Below are 22,774 nucleotides of genomic sequence, written 5' to 3' on the forward strand. Positions count from 1 at the left end.
GCAAGTTATCGATTAAAATTTCTGCTTCTGTATGTTTTTTTTTATTATTTTATTTTATTTCATCGTAATATTATTATTTGAAATTTAAAAAATTGAATAATTATATATAAAATTTAAAAAATACTATATATTATATTGAGAATATATTGAAGTGGAACAATGAATATTATCAGTTCATCATCCTGCATATATAAAGTATTATATCCTTACATATTTACAGAATTGATTATAAGAATAAAAATTTAAGAATTTATAAATTTAATAAAAAATTATTTTGATGTAATTTTTGTAGTTAAAATTGGTATGAAAAACTCTCTCCTTAATTAATTTGATACATATAGAATTAAACATTATAAATAGAAAATTTTTTATATTTATTTATGAAATAGACAAACAAGAAATTTTTATAATATTTACTTTAGACAATAAATAATTAAAAAATTCATACATAAAATATAGATCAACATTGTATCTAAAAAATCTTCAATTGAACAGTACCATAATATTTTTAATACGGAAATTTTTTAATATTTAATATTTATTTTTCTATATTATATTATTTTTATTTTTATATTTATTTTATATTAATTTTATTTTATGATATAATTTTATAATAATCATATTATAGCATAATATTAAATAATTTATATTACATATAAAAACAAAAAAAGGACTCGTACAACAAAATCATCTAAAAATTTGTAACATAATACTAATATATATATATATATATATATAATTTATATTCTTATTTTAAAAAATTTAATCTTATAATATCTTATATATCTTTTTAAAATTTGTCTTAACTAACTAAAATTAATATAATGAATAAATTATCATCTATTTTAAAAATTAAATTTTAAAAAATAAAATTATTAACTATTTAAATAATTAAATATTATTGTAAATAATTTAAAGATTTTAAAAAATTTAATCTTATTATATATATCTTTTTGAAATTTTCCTTGACGTCTAATTCATATCCTTATTTTTAAAAAATTTAATCTTATTATATCTTGTATATTTTTTTGAAAATTTTCTGAATTAACTAAAATTAATATAAAGAATAAATTATCATCTATTTTAAAAATTAAATTTTAAAAAATAAAATTATCAACTATTTAAATAATTAAATATTATTGTAAGAAATTTAAAGGCTTATCTTTTTGAAATTTTCCTTAATTAAAATTAATATAAAGAATAAAATTATTATTTATCTTAAAAATTAAATTTAAAAAATAAAATTATCAACTATTTAAATAATTAAATATTATTGTAAATAATTTAAAGGTTTAAAGGTATCATAGGTAATTTCATTATTCCCCTCTTCTCACTTTTATATATTATTATTATTATTATTATTATTATTATTATTATTATTATTATTATTATTATTATTATTATTGTTATTATTTAAGGATAATTATTAAGATATAGAATTTGTAATTAAGAAATTGCATTATCAAAATTTAAACATATTATTGAAATCTTTATTATATTTTAACATATTTGATATAGCACAACAACCGTTCTGAAAATAAATCACGAGCTGTCGCTGTAAAATAGGCCATGTGATAAGAGTTTGATAAACTGATACGCAATCTTATCTGTGAAAAGGAAGACTTGGACACCGTAACATCCGATTTTTTATTAAGATCACCCTCTCTTGAATAAGTCGAATTTTCATATGAGTTGGTTGACATTTATGATAATCACTCCGACGCTCAAGTCATTAAACTGAAAAAAAGGATGAATGTATAGAATTGCTTAGAGTTCAAGAGTAGTTGTGTAAAAATACATCTATTGGCCTCTGCCATCATTAGTTTTTATACTGTAAGAAGATAGAGTTAATTATAATATTTCCTAGAAATCCGGCTGGAGCCGGCTAATTGATAGGAGATCCCCCTGACTAATTAATAGAATATCTATTGGCTAATTAATCAGGGATCTCATGATTATATGCATAACGGGGATCTGCTGGATTATACCTGCTAATAGTAATCTTATGTGAAAGCTCGAACTATACAAGAAAGAACAAGTCTTGATGAAGAACCGAGTGTGACAGTGTTTGGGTCTTCTTTTTCACGGGTGGAACTGTGTATCGACTCATTAAACCCTTTTCACGTGACCCTGTCTTCTAGTGACAGCTCATGGGTTATTTTGAGCGATTGTTGTGTTACATCAGAGGTCCCACCGCTGGTCTTCGATTCTTCAGATTGGAAGGAGATCATTGTCTTCATGGTCTTAAGCAAATGTTATATTTAGATTGGCTATTCACACTCGCATTGCTCTGTCTGCCTCTGATCATTAATGACGATTGCCTTGTGACTATGAAATAAATAACTTAAAAATAATAAACCGAACTTAACACTCGGTCATGATAACTATTTAAGGATTTTATTAATCAGGACTGACATCCAGTTGTTAGCTTGGTGGATATCTGTCTCGAGGCACATTTTAGCAGAAACTCATCTTTGTCTTTGAGAACTAACACCCGAAGACTCGTCTAACGGTTTTCCTTCTTGTGAAGTTTTTTGGCAGAAAATTGCCTCTGTCTTTTGGAGCTAATAACCAAAGACTCACATGGCGGTTACCCGCCTTGTGGTGCTCTTTGGCAAAAAAAATCTTACCTTTGTCTTTTGAGACTAACGCCCGAAGGCTCACCAAGTAGTTACCAGCCTTATGGCAATTTTTGATAGAAATTTGTCTTAGTTAAAAGGACTAATCACTCGGTCATGTGACCTAGCGGATACCCGTCTTATGGTCTAGGCATAAAATGCCTTAGAAACTTTTTTGTACGGGACTAACATCCGGTTATGTGTCCTGGCAGCTACTCGACTCATGGCCTAGCATAAAATACCTAAGTTAGCGAGTCTAACACTCGTATTATTGGCCTTGCGATACCCACCTTGTGGTATTGGCATAGAATGTATTGTTTAATGAGACTAACACTCATATTTACGGCATGACGGATACCCGCCTTGTAGCCTAACATAAAATGCCTTGTTTAGCGAGACTAACACCCATATTATGGCCTGGTGGAATCCACCTTGTGGTCTAGTATAAGATGTCTTATTTAGCGAGGCTAACACCCAGATTATGGCCTGGCAAAACTCGCCTTGTGGCCTTGTCTAGTGGTTACTCGCCTTGTGGCAGTGTTCTTGTCTTCACGCTTTCATTCGTATCCTCGCCTCCCTGGCTTTTGATTTTACTTTTGACTCGTCATGTTGTCCTCTCTCAATGCTTGGACTTCATCATCCAGCCTAATGTACTTCTGACTTTGTTCATTAGCTGTTGGAACGTAACAATTGGGTTCTTGATTAGAAAATTCATGAACTTGATGTTGTGCATAGCATTCCTTTTTTCAATACTTCACATGCTATCTCATGATTTAATTAAATAACATAGCAAATTGGGTAAAGTTATAAATTGAACCTAAGCTCAGATGTTGGTATTATTTTTAAGCCAAACCTGTGAGTGTTGGCAGAAACACTCAACACAAAACAAAATCGTTAATATCTTAAAGTTGCATAGTCATCTTAAAGATCACCAAGTGACTTTTGGGATCTACTGTTCCGTCATATTTATCCCAATTTTGAAGTTTGAAATTGGTAGAAAAAGTCTATGCTAAGATTTCTTCTAATAGGGGAGAGGCATCGTCCAGCGCATAAACCTTCTCCTCCTCCTTCTGGTGCATTTGCACGATCCATATCAATTTTCAGTCAATATCTTTAGGAGCCTCGTCCAATGACTCCTCTTCCTCCAGCTTCGCCTTCCTCTTGCATTGCGTTTGAATTGTCTCTGTCTGAGTCCTTAGGGTAGTGATGGAAGCTTCCTCCCTTATCGTGGGAGCTATAAATAAGGCCTCATCTCGAGCCCTATACTGTTTGAGAGTGGCCAGCAACTTTTTAATGTATTGGAATATTTGCTCATTTTTTAAGTTGCTCAGATCAACCTCATTAACTATCGATGGGGTGTTTTGTCCACTACCAAGAGGGGAGGAAATGATTATGCCTTATTGGCAACAGTCATAACAACAACTTGTGAATTGTCAGCGATTTTAAAGTATAGAAAAGGAAAAAAGATTTCTTTTTAAGAGAAAGAAATAAGTGACTGATTTTAATTCAAATAAAGATAATTCAATGAAATTACAGGCAACAGAATCAAATGATGTGGCCGCAACGAAACTGTGCTGCGATTGATCACTTTGTAAGAAAGAGAACGTGAGGTAGTTGGCGCTTACGGTAGCCACTCTGATGCTCAAGTCAGTAAACTGAAGAAAATGACGAATGTAAGGAATTACTTAAAATTCAAGAGTAATTGTATAATAATACGTACCTTGGCCTCTGTAATCATTAGCTTTTATACTGTAAGAAAATGAAGTTAATTATAGCATTTTTTGGAAATCTGACTAGTGCCAACTAATTTATGAGAGATCTCCGGCTAATTAGTCGGAATCTTGTGATTACATGTATAAATAGGGATCTGCTGGATTGTACTGCTAACGGTAACCATATGTGAAAACTCGACCTATGCAATAGAGGGCGAATCTTGATGAAGAACCAGATACTGTAGTAATCGAGTCTTCATTTCCATGGGTGGAACTGCATATCTGCTTATGAGACTCTTACTATGCGATTCTATTTTATGATAATAATTCATAATTTATTTAGAGTGATTATTGTGCTATACCAAATTTTAATAAATAATTTAGTTTATATATTAAAAACTTAAACAATTTATTACATATAATACAATTAATTTAAAAATTGATACTTATAATACACATATTTTGCGCGTTTGATTAATTTATCAAATAAGTACAGAGTTTTTATGTAACATAAAAAGTAAATAGTAAATTTCCTTTAGCTCTCTCAAATACAAACACATCTAGCTAAAGGTTAGTTTCGCAAATCGGTATAATTTTTAATGGTTTAAAAAAAGTTTCGGCTTTAACGGTTTTCTTAAATTTTAAAGCAATTATAATTTCAAATTTTTAGGCTCTCATGTTCTAATTAGTTTATATTCTAAACAGTAAATCTAGTTCTCATTAAAAAAAAACTGAAAATAAAAAATTTAAATAAAATTAAATAAACAAATAAGTATTAATATTAAATAAAATTAACTGAACTGATAATGGAATAAATGAGTAAATTTAATTATTGAATAATTAATTTACATATCAATTAGATTACTTTTTTTAAAATAAAAATTAAATCAGAATCCGTTCGATTCTCGAACCGAACAATTTCAGTCTTAATTCAGAAAAGGGATCTTATAACCGACATTTAGCATAAGATTTCGGTCCAATTCCGACTTTGACCGATCCGATTCAAACTACGAACCGGACTCTGGCCAGGCTAGATACAAACAATCAGCTGCCTCCCATTTTCCTCACGCTTCACAGCCGCGTCCCCTATCCCATTCTCTACCCTCCCACAGCCGCCATCATCTGCCTCGCCTCCAGCCCCCGTCGGGCCGCCGCTCGCCTCCCGTCGGTCAATCTCCACGCCGGTTATACAGCCGCTTACCAAACGCTGCTCGCCGCTCATCTGGACAGGTTCCCCCCCCTCGACAGCCACGACGGATCACCTCCCCTATAGCTCATCCCGTTGCTTGCCCCAACTCACAGCCACTGGTCCCGATCTACATATGTTTTCGCAGCTCGCCTCTCTCTTGTCCCGATCTGTAAATATTCCTCTCCTACAAGCTAATTTTACAACTTTGAATTCTCGGTTCAAGGTACTAGTTTATTAAAAAATTTATTTGAATGTGCTTGGGGTTGTATTGTGAGATCTATTGAAAATTTGTTGAAAGAAAGAATATTGTGAACGGATTTGGATTGTTTTTGTGTGATCATTGAAATAGATTTCTGAATTTTTTGTCAGATTTTGTTTGAATTTATTTTTTGGGATTATGAGTTAATCGGGTTGGGTGGTGAATGGGTAATGGTAAACGGTTGGGGACGGGACCGGGAGTGAAATTTAATTTCTAAGCCCCGTCTGGGACGGGTTTGGGTACTTAAAATTTCGCGGTACCCTATCCGTACTATGACGTACATAACATACATTTGCAAATGAAATACATAGAGAAATACACAGAGACACACTTATATATAAATTCACACGCACATACTCGCGGACAGAGACACACACACACATATATATAAATACACACAGTTGTTTATGTCATGAAACTATAAACATTCCAAGTGACAGAGGACCAGAACTTAGTATATTTGTGACATTGCAGCGTGATATGCACCATCTGAAACCTTCTTGATTACCTAACATATCTTACTGGACCTTTGTTGTCCTTTGGATGAGGCACTTCATAGATCATTAGGTTTTGCATGTGTATTATCTGTGGAATTTGAAGTTTATCTAAATTCTCGCCGTTCTAATTAATTCCTATTATTCAGGGCTTCCCGATCAGCTTCAATGGCATTATGTCTTTAAACCTGGTGGAGGCTAAAATTGTTAGTTTTTTTTATATTTGAGCTTTTGGACTTCAACTTTTATATAGGGATTGATCTATTAAGTAGAAATGGAAGCCAAGATCGCAAAGGTATTGGATAGTAGTTGTCATAGAGTTATGCTTGGTCTGAAGAGAAAACGAGCATCCCGTTATGGGGCATATTTTGCTGAAGCTTCCCGCACTATGTCACCTGAGTGGCCAGCTGTGCATTTTTCAAGCCATAAGTCTGGGAAACGGAGGAGACTAAGTGCAAGTCGAAGCAAGCTTGTTGGCTGTGGGTGTCATTTTAGAAGATCTTTGCTCCGTTGTTATTCAAATTTTATGAGGACTGGGGTGCCACAGCGTATTATGTTTTATCAGAATGGTGAATGGACTGATTTTTCTCAGGATCTTGTTGCTTTGGTTTGGAAGGACCTTCAAGAGAAAAGACCAGCTATCGAGGTTGAATTAGAGGGCCGTCCTTACATGCTAGATCTCTTGCATATGTTTAGAGTGGACATGAATACAGGTTTTCAGCAACCGATTGCTTGGATTGACAAAGAAGGTGCCTGCTTCTTTCCAGAAATTTATATTGATAATGAGGAGCGACATGATTTCTGCCAACATAATTGTGTAAATGACCAAGGACCAATCTTTGGAAAGTCTAATGGGCCTCATGAGATAAAACTGCAGCTGGAAATTGACATAAATGGACTTGATCATCATCAATCTAAGTTAGAGTGTAGCGGAGAGTCGGATGCTTTTGTCAAGCATATTGAAATTGCTCAAAATTCTAAGAGTGTAAATGTTGTAGAAGTTGAGGAAAGTCGCAGCAGGAAGACTGGTGGAAAAATTAATGAAGCTTTCGAGGAAAATCAACATATTAAAGACAATGTATCCACTGGAATTGAATATATTAATGAAAAGATGGATTCTGATACTGTCCGAAATATGTTTCTCACAGGCATGAAGTCTTTTAGTGGTGCTGACATGCTTGATATTCGTCGGTGCTCTAGTGATTCGATGCAAGCCCGATTGGAGATTTTCCAAAAGCAGATTGAACTAACAAAAAGGTGTCGTGGTGATGCCAATGTTCAATATGCTTGGCTTGCTACCTCTAAAGGATTATTATCTACAATCATGTTGTATGGACTTGGACATTGTGGACCGTCTGCAACTAAGTCCAAATATGGCATTGGTGTTCATCTCTTTGCAGCAAACTGCTGTCAAACCAGGTTGAATTTTGTGCATTCTATCCTTTCACATCCTGTTGAAATTATGTTTGGTGCATGGATTTGTGTGTTTGTTGTGGCATCTAATTGTTTTTCAGCACATGGTTATCTAGCAAGAGGCAAGCTAACCAACAGAATTTTGAACATGCGTGTAAAGACTTCAATTATCTTACATTTGAATTGCCGATAAGTATCTCATTGGACTTGAGTGGCTATTTTCATGACTATTATTCCTTTTATTATATTTACTTTTGGAAATAAGATAATCAGAAGTTTTCCTTATTTATGTTCTTATCTGAGTTGAAAAGTTCAGTCAGTTGTAAACAGAATTAGCCTTTTGGTTTAAGACGGGTCACTGGGATCAGTGATATTTAAAATGGTCTTTTGCAACTTATGATGATGGCCTGTGCCAGGGAAATTTATATGATTTTTAGTAACTTGATAGTACTGTATGTGCCAATGAAAAATCTCTGCATTGACATCTTTACCACTTGTCTTGACAAGTGCATGGGGTTGCATAATAATGGTCGATTGTACTAATATCATTATCTTCCTTTACTTTTCATATTACTACTACTATTATTATTATTATTATTATTATTATCATCATTATCCCTTAATACTGTTCTATGATGGTCTATTTACAGTGCAAAATTTTGTGATGTTGACGAAAATGGAGTACAACATATGGTATTTTGTCGTGTTATAATGGGAAACATGGAGCTTGTTCAGCCTGGGAGTCAACAGTGTCACCCCAGTAGTGAGAATTTTGATAGTGGTGTTGATGATCTTGAAAATCCAAGACAGTATATAGTATGGATTATGAATATGAATTCCCATATTTATCCGGAATTTGTTGTTAGTTTCAAGGTCTCTTCCAGTTCTGAAGGTGATATGCTAATCCTCTTGAAGTTTTAGTTTCTGGATGAACAAAACGTCTTATCATATGCATGCATATACATGCACACTCGCTTAAGTGAGCAAATATATCCATGTTTGATTCTTCTGCTGGATGGAACCAATAAAGTTATTGGTCTCATAATCAAGCTTCATTCTCTATAGTTCAAGCTCCTTGGGTGCTGATACTTCAATCCTTGGTTTATCTACTTTTAGTTTGACTTGTAAAATCCAAGTGCTCATTAACCACTTCAACTATTGATCCAGTTGCTTAGTTGGTGCTGTCTTCTCTGCGGATGCTTTATGCATGAATTTCTCTTATAAACTTTCTTTTGACTTGACTGCTAGATTTTTCTCCCCCAATAGGAATTTTGGCTGGAATTGAAATGAAACATGCTGTTTCTGGCATTACGGCATCTTCACAAGGTGCTCAGCGAATTTTACCAATTGAATCTTCTACCGTTGGTCTAAACCTGCCAACAGAATCCCCTACAGTTGATTTGAATGTGCAAATGGAGTCTCCTGTCTCTGATTTGGTGAGGATACCTAAAATATTTGGGCTCTTTCTTTTGTTTGTACATATTTTTTTGGGTGAGTTTGTTTGTACATACTACATAATTCACTGGCCCTGAAATAGTATATTTCTGTTTTGAATTATTTTTCTCTTTGTTTTAATTAGTCCTCCTTGTTAATATTTGTTAATATATTGGAGTATGGCTTAGCTTCTTTCACTGTTTTTGGCAACAGCATCTCTGAGCTTGCTTTTATGAAATGCCTTTTTTGGGAAGCTTTTGATTCATGTTAAAAAAAATGCATGCCAAAAGCAACCAGAGGAAATGGTTTTGCCAAAACTGTTCTGGGGGGTTGGACTATACAGGCCCTTGACTTTCATTATGCCTTGTTAAACTAGTGTTGTTGTAGTAGTAGTAGTTGTTAAATTTGGGCCAGGCCTAACTCACCCCAAAAGCTAGCTCAAGGAGGAGGATTGCCTATGCCCCATGTAAGGGGCGCATTACCCCTTTCCACAACCGATGTGGGATTCAACACACCCCCTCACGTCCAGGATTCCTACTGGTGCGTGGCATATTTATGGGGCGCCCAGCATCGGACGGGGAGGCTCTGATACCATGTTAAATTTGGACCAGGCCTAACTCACCCCAAAAGCTAGCTAAGGGGGAGGAGTGCTTATGGCCCATATAAGGGACACGTTACCCCTTTCCACAACCGATGTGGGATTCAACAGTAGTAATAGTAGTAGTTGTTTTGTTTTCTCTCTCCTTTTTTCCTTTCTTCTTTCTTTCTTTATTTTTTCCCCATTGGGGGCTCTTACCATGTGTTGTTGATTTGCCCAGTTCTACTCATTTGATTGATAACATTTCCGTCATATCTTAGGGAATTGAAGGCCGACCAGAATCTGGGGGATCACTTGAAAAAGCTTCAAGTCTTGGTTCAAGCAGCACAAGGACTCCTAGATCCCCTTGGATGCCTTTCCCTATGTTGTTTGCTGCAATCTCAAATAAAGTTCCTCGTAAAGACATGGAATCTGTAACTACTCACTATGAACTATTCCAGGTGTTTTGAATAGCATCATGTCTTGCTATCTTCTGTATTTGATTCTAATATTTGCAATCTTGTGTTTTTCCCTTTTATTTTAATAAAGTAAATAAATAAATAAATTAATGCTTTTAATATAATACATATCAGGCAAAGAAGATAAGTAGGGGAGATTTCATCAAAAGGTTGAGATTGATTGTTGGAGATGCTTTACTGAAGTCGACGATAACAAGTCTTCAGTGCAAGGTATGATATGAATTGTGTGATAGTTGGCTACTGGTATTGGATTCTTTACCTTTTAAATTCATGATAAATAATAATTGGAGGATTTCAAGTATTAGTTTATGTGCATACTGCATGGGGCACTTGGGTTGCATAAAATGAATCTGAATTTTGAGTTATCAATGTAAATGGAACTTGAAAGTTCCTACTTTTCAGTAGTCTCTTGAACTGGAACAGTAGAATTTCTTTTTAGCTCATTTAGGATCAAGATTTAGAGGGTGTTTATCTTAGCCTATAAGCTGGTCAATCCAGCTCATAATATCTAAAAAAAAATTGACCTGTTTGTTTATAATATTTATGGGCATATATGTAGCTTTTAAGCTTAAACAGCTTTTTATGTTGGTGCTTGAAGTGCTAAATTTATAAGCTGGTTTAACCAAGTTATTATTAGTTTATTATTGCCCTCGTTCAGTTTTTAAAATTTTAGCAGATACCTTATTTGATACCTTTTTAGTAATTTCAATAGTAAATATACTTGTAAGCTATTTGTTGCCAAGTGAGTAAACCAATAGCAATTACTTGTAAACATTTTGACTAAATATGTAATTGTTTAAAATTTTGAATGTTTATAAGTTTAAAATAGCTTATAGAGTATAGACACTAAAACACTAAGTGCTTATAAGTTAATTATCATAAGCTAAGTTAAACATATTATTTTCTAAAGGGATATTGTCTGAATATTGGAAAATCTCTTGGATTTGGTTATTCCGTGTTTTTTGAGATTTCTCCTTGCCTTTTTCTTGTTTTTTTTTTTTGGGGGGGGGGGGGGGTGTGGTGCGGCGGTGATTGGATAACTTTGTTTTTTTAATTGTCAATAATTTGATTGAAACCATTTGAACTGCGTGAAAGGCCAAGTAAAATAACAAAATATTGAAGATCTTATGTATGCTATGCTTGTAATTCAGACAATAGTTTGGATCGTTTCCCTTCTAATGTCAGTCAATTCTATTCATAATTGCAATGCTTGGGGTTATTTGATTAGGATGCGTTGATGAGAACCATGCTTGTCTACGTGTAGGTACCATTGAAGTGTGTGGTGGAAACACCCAAGTCAACTAAGGAAGGCTCTAGTGGGCTTTGATCAATCAAGGTGGGTGGTGGTCTGTCTATCTGCTGCATTGGAATTTTAGGTAAAGCTTGTTTATGTGCTTGAATGTGTCGACATGAAGTTAGTGAATAATAATATGCGACTGTCTTTAGATTTGTAGGTTTAGTTATATTGTTAAACAACTGGGTTTCTTCTATTTTCTTTTTGTTACTGAATGTGTTGTGACTTGTTGAACTGAAACATGATAGTGTATGGAACCGCATGCCTTGCAAGAGTTACAGTGGTCGTTCTGTGCTAATTTGTCGCATCTTGCAACAATCTACTTGGTTGTGCACAAGGTTAAGTATATTTGATCATTCTCTTAGTGCGAGTTTTTAGCGAATTACAGGCTGAATGCATAAATTTGCCCTCAAATTTTGTAGGTGGAGTCTGGTGTTATTCTATATTTTTATTTCAAGGTTCAAGGTTTTGAGTATATAATTTGGTCTTTTTACCCAAGTAAAATACTGAATTTTACCTTTTAAGTTTTGACATGATAAAATATCTTTTAATAATTTTCTAGGCTTATCGGATATAAAAAACCTTTTTTATACCTTTTTACATCTTTAATTTTAAATGATAAAGCCTCAACTTTTTATTTTATTTCAATTATATCTAATCTCTAAATTAATTTGTTTAATTGAACAGAAAATTTTTTTATGTTTAATTACAATTATAATATTGAAATTTTTAAATTTTGTACTCGATTTTTTGTAGTCAATTTTTTAAAAAAATTTAATTAATTTTAAATTATAATTGTAGTAAATTTTTAAAAGAATTTTGATTAATTTTAAATTAGTGTATATAACATGCATTATTTATGTATCCTTTTAAAATATTAGTTAATTTACATAAGTAAATCTCTTAATTCTATTTAATCATATATTCTAATTGCATTTAACTTTAACTCCAATGAAAATTTTAAATTAGGAGTTATAATAGTAAGAGTTGAATTTTTTTAAGATATATGGATAATTAGAATTAAGATATTATTTATATGGATGTAATTAATATTTTAAAAAAAGTTCTATCATAATATGTTTATGAATATAAAATTAATTAAATTTATTTAAAGGGTTGATTAATAAATGTTGTGAGTTTATTATTCAATATGGAAAATATTTTAAAAATATAAAAATGATATTATTATTAAAATAATGTTTTATTTTGTTATGCCTTGTTGACTTAAATATAAAGTTGAAGATTTTATTTGTAAAAGAAAAATTAAATTAAATTAAATTTTATATGAAAAATAATTTGTATTTAGAAAATATTTTTTATAAAAAATATTTATTATGAAAAATATTTTTTATAAAAAATATTTATTATGAAAAATATTTTTTGATAAAATAATTTATTTTTTGTTGTTTAATTTTAATTTAAAAATAAAATTTATTAATAAATTTATATATAAAAATCCTAATAAAAATTTTCAAGTGAAAAATGATTTTTTTTTTTTTTGAAAAAAAGAGATTTTTTTAAAATGATATATTTTTTCGATAAAAAAATATTGTTTCAAACGTCAAAAAAATATTAAAAATGTTTTCTATGAAATAAATAGAATTTTAATTTAATTTGATGGAAGTTGAATTTTTTTGGACCTTTATTTATTTCATATGTTTATTAGTTGGAAAGTATTTTTTCTAAAAAATTATTTATCACATTTTTTAATGTATAAAACACTTGAATATTGCTTTCAAAAAAAAAAACTTGAATATAAAATATATTTTTTATTTTTTAAAAATATCATTTCAAAATTTTGATAGTTTTATTAGAATGTAAAAAAAGTACTTATGTATAACATGTACAATTATCGTTAGTTTAATATTGCAATCAATTTGTAAATATTTTTAGAAAATAATTTCTACAAAAATATTATTAATTTTAGGCTAGGCTTGAGTTTATAGGTGGGTCATTTTTAGGCTTCTGAAATTATTATGCTTGCTCAACTGTGCATGAGGTGTACGCTTCTCGTTGACATCAGCAACAAGGGTTTAAGGATTAAGATAATAAAAAAAGCCAAAACGTCTAATAATTTCAAATAAAAGCGTTTAATGTTATTGGATTTTTTAAATAACATTAATTTTAATTTTTAAATAAATAAATAATTTCTCACAAACAAATGAAGAATAAATCACAAATTAACAACAATCGTTCTAATTTTTAAATAAACATTAACCTTCATCACAGTTCACAGTATCACAATTCACAAAATAAGTATACACATTTAAAATAAATAAGCAAAACAATCAATATTTAATTTCTAAAATTTATCAATTGAAAGATAAACAATTAAATATTAAAAATAAGCAAGTAGCAATATATTAATCAAATAATAGTAAATTAAAAATTAAAAAAATGAAAAAAAACTGATGGGTGAGGCACGAGAATAACGAGAGAGGGAAGGGAGGAGAAGAAGAAGGAGAAGGTTGGATCGGACAGGCATGGAGAGTGTAGAGGAAGGGAGGAGAAGGAAGAAGAGAAGAAAAAAAAGTACATACTTGGTTGGTGGTGAGGAGAAGGTGTCGGCTGCTTCCGTTTGGAATGGATTGAGAAGCGCGATTTGCTTTTCCCAGCGTTTTAAAATTAAAAACCCTTAAAAAAAAAAAAAGGGCATGCTGTCAATTGCAAAGCGGGCGACGCGACCCACCTGGCCCAAGCAAGGTGAGCCAGGAGTGCCTCGCCTTGCCTGCGCCTCCCAACGCCTTTAATAACACTGATTTATGTATTTAATTTTAATTAAGGTAAAAGAATTATTTTTTCCCTAAAATATGGTTAATAGTTACGTAAGTTTTTTAAATTTAATTTAGATCTAAACAAATTCTTTAAGTATTAATGTAGATAAAATAAAATTTTAGAATTACACATATTCTTAGGCTAGATATTAAAATATTAAACAAATATTTAAAAAATCAAATAAACCTTAATTTCTAATTCATAATTTTTTCATATTCTTTCCCATCCATCCATCTGTAGGTTTACATTATCTACTTATTTTTCAAGAAATAATTAAAATCATATCTCATCAGATAATAATGAAATTACTGATGATTGTTATAATAAAAAAAAATAATTACAAAAAATATCACATTTTTAAATAAAGTTTTATACTTTAATTTATAATAAAAAGTATTATATTTTTACGTTTAAGATTTTTTTCTCTAATATCATTAAATATGATTGAAAGATTACAATTTACTCTATAATATTTAATGAAAGCTATGTTTTAATTCTTGTATTTTTTAAATTTAATCCATTAAATTTTATTTGATTAATAAAATAATTTTTTAATTTAAATTTTATATTTTTAATTAAAATTAATCCATATATTTTTATAAATTGATCCTTAAATAATATAATTATTAATAAATTTTTATATTTACAAATTAATCTCTTTTGTCTTTTAAATTTTAATATTTTATATGTGAAAATGATAAAATAAAATAAGATAAAAAAAAGATAAAAAAATTGGATAGCTTCTGTTTATCCTATTAATAAAAAAATTTGATTTAATTTTTATTTTATTAATTTATTTTAAAATATTAAATTTAATAAACATATGAGATTAATTTTAAAAAAAATACATAAATATTTATTTGTAAACGGTTATAATATTTAGAGATTGATTTATAAGAATATAAAATGAATTATAATTAAATAGACTATTTTATTATAAAATAAAATTTTATAATTAAATTTATAAATATTTGAACTAAATTATATATTTTATAAAATTTTAAAGATTAAAATACAATTTATTCTAATTAACATTATTTTAATTAATTTTTAAGTGTCACATAAATATTTATTAATAATAGATAAAAAAGTCACACTTTATTAACAGAATCAAATTAATTTTTATCACAAATTAAATTATGGAAGTACTTTAAAAAATATATATATAAAGAAGTCCTCACAATACAAGGGTGATGCAGACAATATGCAATTCAGTCAAAACTCTTGCAACAATATTCATTGAAAGACTTGTTCTTATTTACAGAATGTAGAGGACTTTGTGCAAAACTTGGAGTTTAAATAATGAGCTGATGAAAGACCTTGACTTTGTAGGTGGAATTAGAAAATCAACATTGTTGACTATTCTTCGAAATCTGATTGTGATCGAGGATTTGTCACTTGGAACTCCTCCAATGGGTTTGACTTAATGTTTATAGGAGTGAGCAGTATTCGGTTCAAACTGAAAAAATCGATTGAATCGAATCGATTTGAAAATTTAGTTTGATTTTTTTATATATTTCGGTTCGGTTCGATTCAGTTTTTAATTTCAAAAATTTCAGTTATTTCGGTTCAGTTTGATTTTAATTAGAAAAAAATCGAAAAAATCGAACTGAACCGATTAGTGATAATAATATATTTTTTCAATAATATTGAAAAATTAAATCATATTAAAATTAAAATATTTTAATTAAATTTTAAAATATTAAAAATAAAGTGTAAAAAATAAAAAAATTATTAAAAATCGAAACTGATCAAACCGAACCGAATCAAACCGAATCAGACCGGTTCGATTCGATTCGGTTTCTGACCAAAATCGGTTCGATTCGATTTTCATAAACACTAAAATTTCAGTTTTTGATTTTTTCGGTTCGGTTCAGTTTTGAACCGAACCGACCGAATACTCACCCCTAGCCCTTTATACCATATATGGATAGTTGTGAATTTAAACTTAAACTGAAGAATCATATCGAACCGTTAAAAGAATTATATCATCAAACTAATTTTAATGTTTTGATTCAGTTTTGATTCTTCACAACAAATTAAATCAAAACTTTTCCGAAATAGTATTGGACTCCTACTGTATCAATAAAAAAATTAAGAATTGATTTTATATTTATGTTATTATATAATTTTTAAGGCATATTATATACTTTTAACATAATTATATTAAAATTGTAGTTCTATAGTTATTTAAGCGAAAATAACAATTTGGGCTTATCTAATCCTTTATGAAAAATTCAAGAAGTTATTTGCAATCTTTTCATAGATTAAAATGGAAAATAAGTTAAATAGTGGGACAAATTAGAAAAGATAGCCATATATGGGAAAATAATATTTTTGCATAATGATTAATGGTCATGCATAATTTCTTGTCATCTTGCACCATATATATGTATTTATAGAAAGAAGTGATGGTAAAAAAAATCAAAATTTTTGATTTTTAATTGATGTAGTTGAAATGAAACTGTGCTGTGATTAGTCAATTTACAAGAAAGAAAATATATTATGGTAGGCGCTTATAACAGTCACTTTGACACTTAAATCGGTAAACTAAAAAGAAGGGCGAGTGTAATGTAATGTGATCATTAGCTATGTAGTTGTGTAGGAATTGTATCCCTTAATTTATGTGATCATTAGCTTTTATACTGTAGATGGAGTTAATTATCGCATTTCTTGAAAATCTGGCTACTTGATAGGGGATACGTGATTATAGGCTATTTGATAAGGATCTACTGGATTATCTCTACTAACAGTAACTTTATGTGAAGACCTGACTTAAAAAATTTTAAAAAATAAAATTTTAAACAACCATAAAATTTCAACGACTATAAAATCTTCAACGACCACTAAGTCTTTTGAAATCTAAACTAATTTTATAACAATCTCCCACATATTTCAAAAGATTTTTCATTGTTGGATTTAGAAATTTAGTGTATATGTTTCGAATCTAGTGTCTTTTGGATTATGAATCAGATATAGATTAATAAGACTTAACATATAGAGTAATTGGTGAAACTTTTATTTTTATGAATCAAAAACTCTTTTTTGTATACTAATATCCCATCAATCTTATAACACTCCACAAATCTTGTTGTCAAAGCTGTTTTGCCCTAATAGACCATGCGCGCGCCCAGTAGTTCATAAGTGCTCTAGAGATTATGCTACAATCTCATAGAAGCTGTCCCACTCCACACTTATATAGGTAATATCATCAAGTGTATACTGCAATTTATACACTACCTATAAGGGATATGAATATCATTAAGAGCTTTCATCTCATTCTCTCATTAATGCAGTCTAGCACTTCTCACACCATAGAAAGGGACAACGATAAATAGTGCCAGCAGAACTATCAAGTGACTTGTTATTACCCATATGAACCTTTTTCATGGGATCTTCTTGACTTTATAGTCGTCGAAAATTTTATTTATGAGATTTTTTTATTATTGCAGATTTGATATTTAAATATAATATTAAATCTTACCGTTATGATTTTATTATATTATCTCAATATTTTTATAACCGCTTACAACGACCATTTTTTTCACTATAAATAGCTCCGTCTTTACAAAGAAAAACACTTCTTCTTGACTTTATAGTCGTTGAAGATTTTATTTGTGAGATTTTTTTTACTGTTACAGATTTGATATTTAAATCTAATATTAAATCTGACAGTTATGATGTTATTATATAATCTCAATATTTTTATAACCGCTTACAACGACCATTTTTTTCACTATAAATAGCCTTTATCTTTACAAAGAAAAGCACTTCCATTTTTTCTACTTTATTCTTTCTCTTTATGTTTTCTGTTGGATTATAAATTAAAAATAAATCATTGTTGTTCTGATCCTAGAAATTAAAATTCAGAAGAACCTGTTTAATCAGATCCTTGCCATGTCTTATGGTGACAACTCATTACTTACTTTAAGCGATTGTTGTGTTATATTAGAGATCCTTCGCTGGTCTTCGATTCTTCAGATTCGAAGGTGATAGTTGTCTTCGCGATCTTATGCACATGCCATATCTAGATTGATTTTCCATACTTGCGTTGCTCTGCCTGTCCCTGATCATAAATGATGATTGCCCTATTTTGTAATTTTCATTTTTTAATGAGAAATATTTCCTTTTATACTCTTTGTTATTATTTTCGCCAAGTACTTATATGATCAGTACTCAACCATAACTTTCGTCCGACCATAACCAAACAATTTCTAAAAAATTGCTAAGGAGTTAGCACCCTGCCCAAAGAAAACTTGGTAATCATTTTCTTTGCTAGAAAGTGACTAAAACAGGCTTGCTAACCGCACATATCACTTTGTGACTAGCCTAACTAGTGGCCATAAAATAAATAACTTGAAAAATTAGAAAAACGGGATCGATACCCGAACATGTGGCCTGGCGAGTACACGCTTTGTGGTTTGGACATGAAATGCCTTAAACTTTTTGTAGAACGGGACTATCATCCAGTTGTGTAGCCTGGCTAATACCCGCCTTGTGGTTTGAGCATAAAAATGTCTTAGAAACTTTTTGCGAAACGGGTCTAACACCCGGTAGCATAGTCTGGTTAATACCAGCCTCGTGGCTCGTGTATAAAATGCCTTAGAAATTTTTTTGTGAAATGGGGTTAACACTAGGATTAGGTGACCTGACGGAGTTTGCCTTGTACCCTAAGCATAAAATGCCTTAGAAACTTTTTGTGAAGCGGGGCTAACACCAGGATTAGATGGCCTGGCGAAACTTGCCTTGTAGTCTGGTCATAAAAAAACCTTAGAAGCTTTTTGTGAAACGGGACTTACAGGTCATATGGCCTGGCGAATATCCGCCTTGTGATCTTGATACAAAATGTCTTGTTTAGCGGGACTAACACCCAGATTATGGGCTGGCGGAACTCGCTTTGTAGCCTGACATAAGATGCCTTATGAAATGAGACTAACACTCAGTCATGTGGCCTGACTAACACTCTTGCTAACACTTGTCTTATGGCCTGGGCATAAAATGCGCATACCATAATGTATTAATCTCTAGTAATAATTCAATATATTTACTATAATCACTCGCAAATAATAAAATTAAAATACAAATTTTTGCTCAAGTTATTTATATATCAACCTAACTACACCTATTTAATATATTAGTCTCCTCAAATAATAATCCAATATATTTACTATAACTATATTATAAACCACAAATGGTGTCTTCAACCCTTCTCAATTTAGGTCGAAACTTGTTTTTCTTACTTTATGAGACTGCATTACACTGTGATGGACAAAATTCTCACCATAATGGCAAAATACTTTTTTCCACGATTGAGCAAAATCCTTCTCTTCAACTGGACAGAGCTAAATAATCTATCAATCATACTCCTATTTTAGTGTTACTACCCTTCAGTTCCTATCTAATTACAAATTTCATTCAATTTAGGAGTAACATATAAGATTTATATAGATCTCCACTTATTGAGGAATAAATATGTCATTTTAATTAAATAAAAGTATCACATTAGAATTATAAATCACAAATCTAACAATATATTTACAAGCTCCAAATTGCTTCTCAAATTCACTATAATAGCAATAAATTAGTAGTAATAATGGTATAATAGCCAATAATTAGTAGTAATAATTGTATACACAATGTAGTAATTTTGAAATTAAAAAGTTTCTTGTATTTTTTTATATTCAAAGAATCTCATATTTGCATTTAAATTAGTTTTAAAATGCTTTAAAAATTCACGTTATTTACTTATTAGTATTGTAAGATTATTTTAATTACATTTGTAAATAAATAAGTGTGTTATGAGATATTTTCAAAATTTGAAATGTCATAAAATATTTTTGATAAAATTTAAAGATATAAATAAATATATATATATTTTCTCAATTTATTTATTTTTAAAATTAGGTGTATGGCACAAAGTTCGGAGTTGCCATCGCTTGAGCTACAGTTGAATCACTTAATAATTAAGGAATTATTATTTAAATAATGAAAAATTTTATTATTTGATTGGGTATTTTCAATTCTTCATTTTTCATATTTTTAATTCAGATGTCGTGAAAGAAAGAAAGAAGCCATAACTTTGATGCACAGAAAACAAAGGCACATAAAAATATCCAGTGAAAAAATATGCTTGCACATTTTTATGTATATCCATTTAAAAAAAAAAAAAAAACTTATTCTTCTTTTGAAAATATAGTTCGATACTTAGAAAAAAAAATATTTAATTTATAATGTTGTTTTTGTGGAGAAAAATTGTCAAAATAATTTGCTTATAAATTTATTTTGAAATTACACACAGTTATATTATCAGAATAAGCCCTTGCTGTTTCATAGAAAATTGTTTTTGGGAATTTTATTTTTAATTTTTCCAATATGTGGTGCATTTAAAAATTTATAATAACAAATTTTTTTTAAAATAAAAGAAAATTAAATATGGTTGTTTCATAGATTAAAAGACATCTTTTAGCCTCCGTCTCACATAATTCATTTTATAAAAAAAAAATTCAATAAATTATTGCAAAATATACATAATTTCATTTTTTCTAAAAATAAAAATTTTAAAAGTTAAAAAATAAATAAATTATTTCATTCCAAACAACAAAATTAATAGAATTAAATTGAATTAAATTATTGTAAAATTTTTTTTATTCCATGAGTTAATATACAATAGAAGAATATATAAAATCTGCAATGAATTTTAGTTACGGAATGTTGCTAAATCAATCGAGTTTATTCGATGATAATCATTAATCACCTAAGTCTTAATTAGTTAAAAATAAATGCCATGTATAACCATAATATAAATTATCAATAACCGAAAGGTAATGAAATGTTTGTCAAGATGACATTAAAGTAAAATTATAATAAAAGTCATCACTAAATAGAATAATTTTTATTTAAATTAAGTCTATATAAATCATAGTATAAATATATAAGGTGTAATAAGTCTCATATAAGACTAAAATCTAAATACTAAAATACCAATTTAAAGTGGCATGTGAGACATGGTATAATTCCTTAATAATCAATTTGAACTTTGAATTAAATTTATTCACTTTTAAAAAATTGATATTTATGCTAAAATTTAAAATTTTGAATTAAAATGTAAAAAGACAAGTTTATATTTTCGATACTATTCAACCATCAAAATCTAATGGCATTATAAATAGTCTTTTCTTGGCTATTTAAGACACTTTTCAATTTTTGAAATATTTTAAGAAGACTTTTCAACTTTTAGTCTAATTGAGTCTAATTAGTTCTTTATCACCATCGTTTGATAAATTTGCAATAATTCTTTTATTGCTATTGTATGTTTAACTTTGAAAGATCAAAGTCTTAAATACCTTTATTTTCTGAATCTAATTTTGGAAATTTTGTTAAAATAATAGAAGATGATAAATATTTTAACAAGAAGCTTACTTGTGCACATATAATTGCCATAAAATTAACAACTATAAGTTTAAAAGTAGATGATTATATTATGGTTGCTTGAAAACTTTTATTTGTTATAGTAACTACTTTATACAAATATTACTATTGATTTCATATCTTTTGAAATATGTAAATTAAAAATTAATTTATACTTCAAAAAAATAATAAATTAAATTATATTTAGATGAAAATACAAAAGTATAGCTTGTTAGTATGCACATTTTCTATCATAGTCTAAGATTATATTCATGATTAAGTGGTACCTTATGGTGATGCGCTGTTAATATGAATAAAATTTTTTATGTCTAATATTATAAAAAATTATTTTAGAATAAAAATACAAAAGAATATCTTATTATTCGATAAATTTTCAGTTAAATATTTAAACTTAAGTCTGAGGTACTTATACATTTACATCATTAGCCAAAGGGTATTAAATTTTGATGAACTGATATTAAATGAATAATTAAAATAATTTTTTATTATTAAAAAGGGAGGGGGAGGAAGCAATGAACTACCATGCTAACCTATTTTCTTTTGTTCGTTTGTTATTCCTCTAGTGAAAATCCATAATGATCAAGAAGACAGAGTCGGAAATGACGATGGTAGATCAATACAAAAATGAGAGAGAAGAGAGAGAAAGAGTTTAATTAAAAACAAAGCCCCAGGACTCATCAATAGATAACATTTCTATCTTTGAAAAATAAAGATTTTTTTTTTTTATAAAAAAAATCTTATGACTGATATTAAAGAATATAAATACACAATGCATTATTTCTAAATAAATAATTAACAAAACATTATCAAAATTGAAATAATAGTGTGAAAATCCAAACCTTTTATTGAATTTGTGTCTTAATCCAAAAAACTAAATTTTAGTATAAAAACCCAAATTATCAAAGGTGAAGAAATTTTACCTAATTTCAAATTGAATTTATGAAAATCTACCACTTCTTCTTGACAGAACATATGACATTTTAAATAAATAAGTTTCACACGGGTCTCACATGGTCTGGGCGGAGCCACTCATGGACCAAGGGTCATGCCCCTGAAATTCTTAAAATTTTTTTAAGAGTATATAAGTAATTTTTCTTAAAAC

General features: G+C 29.4%; 1 protein-coding gene across 5 annotated transcripts; it reads left to right on the forward strand.

Moving 5' to 3' along the window:
* The first annotated feature begins 5,346 nt into the window (after nt 1-5,346).
* On the forward strand, nt 5,347-11,767 carry LOC110624148 (inactive poly [ADP-ribose] polymerase RCD1). Of its 5 annotated transcripts, none has more exons than XM_021769262.2 (7): nt 5,347-5,742; nt 6,526-7,691; nt 8,336-8,577; nt 8,934-9,121; nt 9,978-10,157; nt 10,290-10,385; nt 11,440-11,767. In XM_021769262.2, the coding sequence occupies exons 2-7, from the start codon at nt 6,547-6,549 to the stop codon at nt 11,500-11,502; spliced, it is 1,914 nt and encodes a 637-aa protein (XP_021624954.1). In that variant the 5' UTR covers nt 5,347-5,742; nt 6,526-6,546; the 3' UTR covers nt 11,503-11,767. The 5 variants fall into 5 exon arrangements, with proteins under 5 accessions (XP_021624954.1, XP_021624956.1, XP_043816891.1 ...); XM_021769264.2 differs by having other exon boundaries at nt 5,347-5,688; nt 6,422-7,691; XM_043960956.1 differs by having other exon boundaries at nt 5,347-5,688.
* Nucleotides 11,768-22,774: the final 11,007 nt, after the last annotated feature.

This window comes from Manihot esculenta, chromosome 10 (assembly GCF_001659605.2).
Source record: "Manihot esculenta cultivar AM560-2 chromosome 10, M.esculenta_v8, whole genome shotgun sequence".
Lineage (NCBI taxonomy): Eukaryota > Viridiplantae > Streptophyta > Magnoliopsida > Malpighiales > Euphorbiaceae > Manihot > Manihot esculenta.

What these genes read in the sequence shown, in the direction of transcription:
- LOC110624148 (XM_021769262.2), top strand. Translation starts at nt 6,547, where the DNA reads ATGGAAGCCAAGATCGCAAAGGTATTGGATAGTAGTTGTCATAGAGTT. An exon ending in AGTCTCCTGTCTCTGATTTG is followed by an intron (nt 9,122 to 9,977) that starts GTGAGGATACCT and finishes GTCATATCTTAG; the next exon opens with GGAATTGAAGGCCGACCAGA. An exon ending in CTCACTATGAACTATTCCAG is followed by an intron (nt 10,158 to 10,289) that starts GTGTTTTGAATA and finishes AATACATATCAG; the next exon opens with GCAAAGAAGATAAGTAGGGG.